Raw genomic sequence first — 10,881 nt, forward strand, 5'->3', positions numbered from 1 at the left:
AGCCCCATTGGCCATGGGGGGTGTGGGTGGGATCCGGTTGGGATCCGGTTGGGATCCGGCTCCATCCTTCCTGGAATGCGTTTCCCTGGATCCAGGCTCTGTTCATGGGGATGGGGGGGGTGGGTTTGGGGATGCATCAAACGGGTTTCGGAGCAGGAGCATCCAAGCAAAGGGCCCATTTCCATTGGGATCTCTCCTCTCTTCCCACTGAATCCCAGTTGTGCATCGGGAGCCAAAGGCATGAGGTGAAAGAGGCATTTACTGCTCTTCGCAATGGGATTCCTCCTCGGAGGTGCAGTATCCCTGCTGGAACTGGTGGCAGGGGCACCAGAAGGCTTCGGGCTGGGGTGAATCCAAGGAAATGTGGATCTCCGGAGCGGAGGCTCCATCCCTGATGGGGTGGATGGGGCAGGGGGGCAGGGGCTCCCTGCTCCTGTAGGCATGGAGCAGCTCCACTGGGAAGGAGCTCGGGAATGGGCTGGAACCGAGGCTGAGCATCCCATGGGGATGCTCCTCTCCGTTATCCATCCCTTGGGAATGCTCCTCTCCGTTATCCATCCCATGAGGATGCTCCTTGCCGTTATCCATCCTTTGGGAATGCTCCTCTCCGTTCTCCATCCCTCGCTCCTTGCTCCCATGGATACCATCTCCTGATGCTGCTCCCTCTGCCTGGCTCTGCCTGTACAAACATGGCACAAAACCCTCCTGGATGGGAATGGGATGGGAAGGAGCCGGAGCTCCGAGCGCTGCCATGGGCACATCCCATGGGATTGGGGCCTCACCGGGGCTGGAGCTGGCACAGGAGGATGCAGGAGGTCAGGAGCACCAGGAGCAGCAGAGCCAGAGCTGCAGCCGCTGCCCATAGCGAGCGCTGGAGGAGCCGCAGCTGCCCCGAGGCTGCTGTTACCAACGAGGCCTCTGCACCTGCAGAGAGATGGGAGAGGGGCTGCGTTACTGGGATGGAGCCGGAGCCATGGGAAGGGATGTGGGGATCCCGGTCCAGGGAACGCCATGGGAATCCTGGTGTCTGCATCCCAACATCTGCATCCCATCATCTGCATCCCGACATCTGCATCCTGACATCTGCATCCCAATATCTGCATCCCAACATCTGCATCCCCACATCTGCATTCCCACATCTGCATCCCGACATCTGCATCCCGACATCTGCATCCCGACATCTGCATCCCAATATCTGCATCCCAATATCTGCATCCCGACATCTGCATTCCCACATCTGCATCCCGACATCTGCATTCCCACATCTGCATCCCGACATCTGCATCCCAACATCTGCATCCCGACATCTGCATCCCGACATCTGCATCCTGACATCTGCATCCTGACATCTGCATCCCGACATCTGCATCCCAATATCTGCATCCCGACATCTGCATCCCAACATCTGCATCCTGACATCTGCATCCCCACATCTGCATCCCCACATCTGCATCCCCCATGTGGGAAGAACCAGGACTCACCAGTGAGGTGCCAGCTGGGACCGTGCACGAGGTGCTGGAGAGGCTCCGGGAAGCTCCTGATCCTGGCTCCATCTGCAACCAAGCATCCATGGGGCATCAGCACCGCACAGAATGGGGCCACAATGGGAGCTCTGAGGGTTCCCATCCCGCTCTGCTCCCCTCCTCCTTAGGGATCTGCGGGCATGGGATGGGATCCAGGCCACAGTGGACCCGGATACAGGGCATGGATGTGGATGGGAGCACCCCAAGAGCATCCTTCCCAGGCCACAGTGGGGGACCCGGATACAGGGCATGAATGTGGATGGTAGCATCCCAAGAGCATCCTTCCCATGCCACTAAAGTGGGAGCCTCTTCCCTTGGGAGAAGGGGAATTCCTGATGGAGAAGAGCCCGTTGGGAGGTTGGATCCTCCCCATCCAATGGGATCTATGCAGCCAATAACGGATCCATAACCAGCTTCCCATTGCCGGGACATGGACCACTTACCCTGGTGCTCGGAAGCCCAAGGCTCAGTGCTGGGATCCGGCTCCGGAGCTTGCTCTGCACCAATGACACCAGCACCTGGAAGCAAACAGGGATCATAGGCTCAAAGGGGAATTCCCAATGGAGGAATGGGGTCGGTGTGGGGAGGCTGCATCCGGTTATCCCAATGGGTCCCCTTGGGCCAAGGGGGCTGCATCAATGGGAACCGGTCCAGGTGGGATCCCAATGGATGTGGGTGGGATCTAAGGAAGCTCAATGGGGCCCGGACACGCCCCCCCCCCCCCGGGTCCCGCACCCGCGAGGAAGCAGAGCAGGAGGAGGGGCGGGGCCATGGCTCTGTGACGTCACCGCGGGGCTCGCGCTCCCCTTGGCTCCGCCTTGCGTCATCGGTGGCGAAACTGACGTCAGAGCTGACGTCACAATGGAGCTCAGAACCCGGACCCAGAACCGAATCGATACCGGAATCGGTATCAATCAGAATCAAGATCAGCATCGATATCGAAATCAATATCAATGGCCAAATCAATGTAGAAATCAAATTCAGTATCGATGTCCAAGTCAATAGCAATAGAAATGTCCCCAAACCAACCCAAAATACCCCAAACGACACCAAAATACCCCAAAACACCCCAAAATACATCAAAACACCACAAACCACCCCCAAAATACCCCCAATAACCCCGAAATACCCAAAAACACCCCAAACTACACCAAAATACCCCCAAACACCTGAACTCCCCCAAAACACCCCAAAACACCCCCAAAGATGCAAAATACCCCAAAATGCAGCAAAACACCCCAAAATCCCCCCTTCCCCCCCCAGCGACTCCCCCCCCACATCCTTGTGTCTCCTCCCCCCAATGTCAGTTCCCCTCCCCCCATGTCCTTGTTCCCCCCCCCAGTGACGCAATGACCTTGTCCTTGTCCTTGTCCCCTCCCCATTGCCTTGAGTTCCCCCCAAGGTGGTGACGTGGGGTCCTCCCCCCCCCCAGTGTGCCCCCTTTAACCCTTCTATAGGACCGTATTGGGGACCCCCAAGGTCCCCCTTTTAACGCTTCTATAGAACCCTATTGAGCCCCACCCATATCCCCCCTTTAACCCTTCTGTAGGAACCTATTGGGGACCCCCCATGTCCCCACTTTAACCCTTCTGTAGAACCCTATTGGGGACCCCATGTGCCCCGTTTAACCCTTCTATTGACCCTATATAGGACCCTTCTATAGGACCCTATTGGGCCCCCCCCCATATCCCCCCTTTAACCCTTCTGTAGTACCCTATTGGGGCCCCCCCACATCCCCCCTTTAACCCTTCTATAGGACCTTATTGGGGACCCCCCATGTCCCCCCTTTAACCCTTCTATAGGACCCTATTGGGGACCCCCAAATTCCCCCCTTTAACCCTTTTATAGGACCCTCTATAGGATCCTTCTATAGAAACCTATTGGGGACCCCCCATGTGCCCCGTTTAACCCTTCTATAGGACCCTATTGGGGACCCTTCTATAGGACCCTATTAGGCCCCCCCCATATCCCTCCTTTAACCCTTCTATAGGACCCTATTGGGGACCCGCCACATCCCCCCTTTAACCCTTCTATAGGACCCTATATAGAACCCTTCTATAGGACCCTATTGGGGACCCCCCATGTCTCCCCTTTAACCCTTCTGTAGAACCCTATTGGGGACCCCATGTGCCCCCTTTAACCCTTCCATAGGACCCTATTGGGGACCCTTCTATAGGACCCTATTGGGCCCCCCCCATATCCCCCCCTTTAACCCTTCTATAGGACCCTATTGGGCCCCCCCCACATCCCCCCTTTAACCCTTCTCTAGGACCCTATTGGGGACCCTTCTATAGGACCCTATTGGTGCCCCCCCACATCCCCCCTTTAACCCTTCTATACGACCCTATTCCCCCCCCAACACACCCCCATTAACCCCTCAAACTGGGAAGTGGGCGTGTCCCGTCGTATATGGGCGGAGCTTATAGTGGGCGTGTCCCCCCCTATTTAACACCCTCTCCCCCTGTCGCCCCGCCCCCCCCCATGGCTCTGCTGCCGCTGCTGCTGCCGCTGCTGGCGCTGCTCATGGCGCTCGCCGCCCACTGGGGGGCGCTGCAGCTGCTGCACCCGCAGGGGGCGCTGCACCTCGCTCGCCTCGCTCGCCGCAAGGGGCCCGTCCTGCGCATGCGCGTGGGGGGGCGAGGTGAGTCTATGGGGGGGGGGGACACCCCAAAACTGACCCTGACCCCCAATCCCCCCCCCCAAATTCAACCCTTATGGATCCTCCCCAGACTCTTTTTGGGGTGCCCCAGTTTTGGGGTCACCCCCTATTTGGGTCCCCCCATTATTTGGGGGTTCCCCCTTATTTGGGGGTCCCCCATTTGGGTTCTACCTCCCCTATTTTGGGGTCCCCCCTATTTTGGGCTCTACCCATCTTTGGGTCCCCCCATTTTAACCCCTTCCCTCCTATTTTGGGGTCCCCCCCAATTTGGGTCCCCCCCTTATTTGGGCGTCCCTCTATTTGGGTTCTCCCTCCCCTATTTTGGGGTCCCCCCTATTCTGGGCTCTCCCCATCTTTGGGTCCCCCCTATTTTAACCCCTTCCCCCCCATTTTGGGGTCCCCCCTATTTTGGGCTCTCCCCATTTTGCGGTCCCCCCCATTATGGGGTTCCCCCTATTTTGGGCTCTCCCCATCTTTGGGTCCCCCCCATTTTAACCCCTTCCCCCCCATTTTGGGGTCCCCCCCTCCAGATGTGCTGGTGCTGAGCTCGGCCGGGACCATTCGGGAGGCGCTCGCTCGGCACTGGGGGGATTGGTTGGGGCGGCCCCCGAGCTACCTGGGTAATGGAGGGGCTATGGGGGGGCCTCTATGGGGATGGGGGGGTTATGGGGTCTATGGGGCTGGGGGACTCTATGGGGCTGGGGGGGGTTATGGGGCTGGGGGAGGGTTATGGGGTCTATGGGGCTGGGTGGTTCTATTGGGCTGGGGGTATTATGGGGTCTATGGGGAGTCTCTATGGGGATGGGCGGGGTCTCTGGGGTCTCTATGGGGACTCTGGGTTCTCTAAGGGTTCTCTATGGGTCTCTATGGGGCCTCTATGGGGCCTCTATGGGGTCTCTATGGGGTCTATGGGGTCTCTATGGGGTCTCTGTGCCCCATAACCCCCTTCCCCCCCAGCCCCGTTGGTGTCACGTGGGGGTCGTGACCTCGCGCTCGGGGCCCCCACCCCCGGCTGGCGGCTGCAGCGCGCGGCCACGCGGGGGGCGCTGGCGAGGGCGGGGCCACGGCTGGAGGCGGAGCTTATGAAGAGGGGGCGTGGCCTGAGGGAGGTGAGTGATACCCCATAGAGAGCTATAGAGACATACAGAGACCCACAGATACCCCATAGAGACCCATAGCGACCCATAGAGAACCCACAGAGACCCATAGATACCCCATAGAGAGCTATAGAGACCTACAGAGACCTATAGATACCCCATAGAGACCCATAGCGACCCATAGAGAACCCACAGAGACCCATAGATACCCCATAGAGACCCATAGATCCCCCATAGAGACCTATAGATACCCCATAGATACCCCATAGAGACCCATAGATACCCCATAGAGACCTATAGATACCCCATAGATACCCCATAGAGACCTATAGATACCCCATAGAGACCCATAGATACCCCATAGAGACCTATAGATACCCCATAGAGACCTATAGGTACTTCATAGAGACCTATAGGTACCCCATAGAGACCCATAGATCCTCCATAGAGACCTATAGATACCCCATAGAGACCCATAGCGACCCATAGAGACCCCACAGAGACCCATAGCCCCCCCAATACCCCCATAGACCCCAATACCCCCCCATAGACCCCCGTATAGCCCCCCCAATAACCCCTCCCCCCCCCAGGAGCTCCGTTCCTACGGGGGGGCCCCCCTGGACCCCTTCGAGGTCTTCGCCTTCCACACGTGCAGCACCATCGGGGGCCTCATCTTTGGGGACCTGGTAACGGGGGGGGAGGGGAGGAGGGAACCCCAACATTGGGGTGGGGGAGGGGTGAGTTTGGGGGTTCCCATCCCCCCCCCCCGTTGCCTCCGCAGCTCCCCCCCGAGCCCGAGGTCAGAGGCTTCACCCGCTGTGTCCTGGAGCTGCTGGAGCTGTGGGGCAGGGGCTCCCTGCGGGCGCTGGAGCTGGTGCCGGCGCTGAGGGTGAGGGGGATGTGTGGGGCTGGGGGGGATCTATGGGGCTGGGGAAAGTTATGGGGCTGGGGGGGATGTGTGGGGCTGGAGAGGGTCTGTAGGGCTGGGGGGGATCTGTGGGGTGGGGAGGATCTGTGGGACTGGGGGGATCTGTGGGGCGAGGGGGAAGTGTGGGGCTGCGGGGGATCTATGGGGCTGGGGGGGGATATGGGGCTGGGGGGGATGTGGGGCTGGGGGGGATGTGGGGCTGGCGAGGACCTGTGGGGTGTGGGGGCATCTATGGGGCTGGGGGGGGGTCTATGGGGCTGATCTGTGGGGCTGGGGGGTCTGTGTGTGTCTCTATGGGTCCCGCTGGGGTCTCTCTCCTCAGGCTCTGCCCCAGCCGGGGCTGCGGAAGCTGCTGGAGCTAGTGGAGCTCCGTGATGCCTTCGTGGGGGCCCAGATCCGGAAGCACGAGGTGGGGGGAGGACCCCAATGTCCATGGGGGGGACGGACCCCAGTGTCCGTGGGGGGGACCCCAATATCCATGGGGGGGATGGACCCCAGTGTCCATGGGGGGGGAATCCAATGTCCATGGGGGGGACAGACCCCAGTGTCCATGGGGGGGACTCCAATGTCCATGGGGGGAACCCCAATATCCATGGGGGGGACAGACCCCAATGTCCATGGGGGGGGGACCCCAGTGTCCATGGGGGGGGTCAGACCCCAATATCCATGGGGGGGGGGACCGACCCCAATGTCCGTGGCCCCCCCCCTTGGCACCCATTGGCCCCTCTCTGCCCCCCCAGGAGTGTCCCTCCCCCCCCCGGGACACGGTGCTGGGGTTCCTGCTGGACCCCTCTCGGCCGGGCCCCCCCCTGAGCCCCCCCCGCCTGCACATGGCCCTCGTTGACCTCTTCATCGGCGGCACCGAGACCACGGCCGCGGCGCTGGCCTGGGCCATTGCCTTCCTGCTGCACCGGCCTGAGGTACTGCGGGCACCGGCGGCACCGGGGGCAGCACTGCCCGACCGTGGCCATGTCCTGTCCATGTCCCATCTGTGTCCATGTCCCATTCCTGTCCATGTCCTATCCATGTCAATGTCCCATCCGTGTCTACATCCCATCCATGTCCTATCCCTGTCCATGTCCCATTCCTGTCCAAGTCCCATCCGTGGCCATGTCCTGTCCATGTCCATGTCCTATCCTTGTCCACATCTCATCCGTGTCCACGTCCCATCCCTGTTCATGTCCTATCCATGTCCATCTGTGTCCATATCCCATCCATGTTCATGTCCCATCCATATCCATGTCCGCCTGTATCCATGTCCATCCAGGTCCATGTCCATCCATGTCCATGTCCATCCATGTCCGTATCCCATCCATGTGACATGTGTGTGAGATGCATGTGGTGTGTGTGTGATCCAGGGGATGGGTGTGATATGAGACATGACACGTTACAGGTGTGATGTGTTTCACACACGTGACTTAACATGGAACACTTAAGACACATAGAACATGTAACACACATGTAACACGTGTATAACACACCTGTAACGTGTGTCACACGCATCACGTGTATAACACACATACATCACATGTGTGTCACACACATCACGTGCGCACCACGTGTTCCCCGCTGCAGCTGCAGGAGCAGCTCCGCTCCGAGCTCCGCCGGGAGCTGCCTCCGGGTGCTCAGCTCCGGGCCTCGGACGTTCGGCGGCTTCCGCTGCTGCGGGCGACGGTCACCGAGACCCTGCGGCTGCGGCCGCCGGCACCGCTGGCACTGCCGCACTGCGCCCGGCGGAGCACCAGGTACTGGCTGAGCCCCGCCCCCTGACCGAGACCACGCCCCCGACCCCGCCCCCTGCCCCCCGCTGACACTGCCGCGCTGCGCCCGGCGGAGCACCAGGTACCGGCTGAGCCCCGCCCCCTACCGAGCCCCCGCCCCTCCTGTGGCCCCGCCCCCTGCCCGAGGCCCCGCCCCCTCCCTCACTGCGCCCGGCGGAGCACCAGGTAAGGCCGGAGCCCCGCCCCCTGCACGAGGCCACGCCCCCTCCTGTGGCACCGCCCCCTGTCTCCGGCCCCACCCACTGCAGCCTCGGAACGGGCTCAGCATCGACCCCTGTCCGCGGCCCCTCCTCCTCCGTGGCCCCGCCCCTTGTTTGTGACCACGCCTCCTGTTTGCGACCCCGCCCCCTTCCCGAGGCCCCGCCCCCTGCCGCCCCGTCACGTGCTCCGCAGCGCCCCCTGCCCGTCCCCTCTGTCCCCGCAGCCTCGGGGGGCTCCCGGTCCCTGCCGGCTCCATCCTGGTCCCCAACCTCTTGGCCGCGCACCAGGACCCCGAGCTCTGGGAGCACCCGGAGGAGTTCCTGCCTGGTATGAACCGGGGGCACCGGGGGCCCCTCAGCACATTTGGGGTCCCTTCAACCCCTTGGGGTCCCCTGAGCCCTCGGGGTCCCCTCAGCACCTTTGGCGTCCCTTCAACCATTGGGGTCCTCTCCCTGATATTGGGGTCCTCTCAACACCTTTGGGGCCCCAAACCCCATTGGGTTCCCCTGAACCCCTTGGTGTAGGACCCCCTGGATCCCCTCAACCCCTTCGGGTCCCCTGAGCCCCATCTGAGTGGGCTCCTCCTGGCTACCGGGGTCGCCTGAGCACTTGGGTTCCCCTCAACACCTTTGGGGTCCCTTCAACCCCTTGGGGTCCCCTCTGTTATTGGGGTGCCCTGAACCCCATCGGTGTCCCCCCAACCTCTTGGGGTCCCCTCTCTGTTATTGGGGTCCCCTCTCTGTTATCGGGGTCCCCTCCCTGATATTGGGGTCTCCTCTCTGTTATTGGGGTCACCTGCCCCCCTCGGTGTCAACCCTCTGACTCTGCCCCCCCCAGAGCGGTTCCTGTCCGCGGGGGCTCCGCTGCGGTCGCTGCTGCCGTTCGGCTGTGGGGCCCGTTCGTGCCTGGGTGAGGCCGTGGCCCGAGCGGAGCTGTTCGTGTTCCTGGGGCAGCTGCTGGGCGACTTCCGGTTGGAGCCGCCGGTTCCGGGGCTGCTGCCGTCACTGCGCGTGCGCGCAGGGACCGTCCTGCGCTGCCCGTCCTTCCGGGTGCGCCTGGTGCCGTGGGAGGGGGCGGATTGAGACCTGCCTGCGACATGTGACCTGTGACATGTGACCTGTGACATGTGACCTGCACCCTGCCCTGCCTGTACCCAGATCCCTGCCTGCACCTGTTGAAGAGTTTGGCTGAGCCAAATAACTCTGCTATTTTCTAGAAAGAATTGTAACTCATTGATTGCCCATGGATTATAGGGGTAGCAGGTAACGTAAATTGAGTATTAATGAGACAAGCTTGTCTTTCCATTTGCAAGAGCCAAGTCCAATTTGTGCTACTAAAAATGTCTGGATTTTCTGCTCTTAAGTGCTGGTACTTTACTATCTATAAAAGCCTGTAATCTCTGTAGAGCAATTACAGTGCACTGAGGTCTCCTGCAGAGGGTTGTCTGATACCACCCTTGCAAAATCAACTGAACAGTTCCCATCCGAAAGGGCTCTCTTCTGTTTTTTTAATGCCCTTGGACAGGAGAAAGCAAAGGAATTGGGTAGGAAGTGCTGAAGTAGCCTTACTTGCTTGAGATCTAGCTCAGTAGTTTAAAGTAATTGCAACTGGCTGATGTTTCTTCTCTTTAGTCAGTAGTGAGCCAGTTCCTAGGTGTTTTGTGAGTTTGCTGCTTTCCTGTTGGCAGAGAAATGGATCTTTATAAGGTTTTTGGAGTGGGCTATAACTTCTTGCTTTCAGCAGTAACCTTTTCTGTTGATGAATAAAAAGCACAGGATATGCATGGGTTTAACATGCTGCCATTCTCTGAGTAAGAGACAGTCCCAGTGCTTTGTTTTAGAGAAGACTTTGCCCCCTCCTAAAGAAAAATGTATACTCAAAATCCAGCAGTACAAGGAAAATTAGTGGATTTCTGGCCTAGCTAATATGAAATATCGGATGCTGCAGTTTACCCCTGCCTTGGGTGTCCTGAGGTGTCACAGATGCTTCACACGTCAGATAAAGTCTTAGGGAAGAGTTTCACAGGACTGGGATCTTGCGCACGCGCAGTAGCGTCTCGATTTCCGGAAATCCAAATGCTACTGCGCATGCACCGCATGAAACAGCTACTGCGCATGCGCTGGTCAAAATTGCTACTGCGCATGCGCGAGCCTAAATTGCTACTGCGCATGCGCCGGGCAAAATTGCTACTCCGCATGCGCGAGCCTAAATTGCTACTGCGCATGCGCGGGGCAAATTTGCTACTGCGCATGCGCCGGTAAAAATTGCTACTGCGCATGCGCGAGCTTAAATTGCTAGTGCGCATGCGCGAGCCTATTTTGCTACTGCGCATTCGCCTGGCGAAATTGCTACTGCGCATGCGCGAGTCTAATTTGCTACTGCGCATGCGCGGGCCTCCGGCCCCGGGCGCGGGGGCCCGGCGTTCGGGTGGGTTGGCAGGGCGCCCGGGCCCGGGCGGCCGGGGCCGGGGGGGGCCTTGTTGCCCACGGCAACGGCCCTGGGGGCCGGGGGCAGAGAGTGAGGGGCGGGCGGGGGGCAGCGTTGCGAAGCCAGGCGTGCGCTGAACAGGTGCAGCACCAGTACCTCCTCCTGGCCCTCTGCCCCCGGCCCCCAGGGCCCTTGCCGTGGGCAACAAGGCCCCCCCCGGCCCCGGCCGCCCGGGCCCGGGCGCCCTGCCAACCCGCCCGAACGC

At 60.2% G+C, this 10,881-nt stretch overlaps 1 protein-coding gene across 1 annotated transcript; it reads left to right on the plus strand.

Moving 5' to 3' along the window:
* The first annotated feature begins 501 nt into the window (after positions 1-501).
* On the plus strand, positions 502-9,654 carry LOC117437281 (steroid 21-hydroxylase-like). Its single transcript, XM_034071315.1, has 11 exons — positions 502-569; positions 3,914-4,164; positions 4,713-4,802; positions 5,140-5,291; positions 5,870-5,965; positions 6,061-6,168; positions 6,530-6,626; positions 6,937-7,127; positions 7,783-7,952; positions 8,413-8,516; positions 9,027-9,654. Exons 1-11 carry the CDS (start codon positions 502-504, stop codon positions 9,269-9,271), a joined length of 1,572 nt encoding a protein of 523 aa, XP_033927206.1. The 3' UTR covers positions 9,272-9,654.
* Positions 9,655-10,881: the final 1,227 nt, after the last annotated feature.

This window comes from Melopsittacus undulatus, chromosome 20 (assembly GCF_012275295.1).
Source record: "Melopsittacus undulatus isolate bMelUnd1 chromosome 20, bMelUnd1.mat.Z, whole genome shotgun sequence".
NCBI lineage: Eukaryota > Metazoa > Chordata > Aves > Psittaciformes > Psittaculidae > Melopsittacus > Melopsittacus undulatus.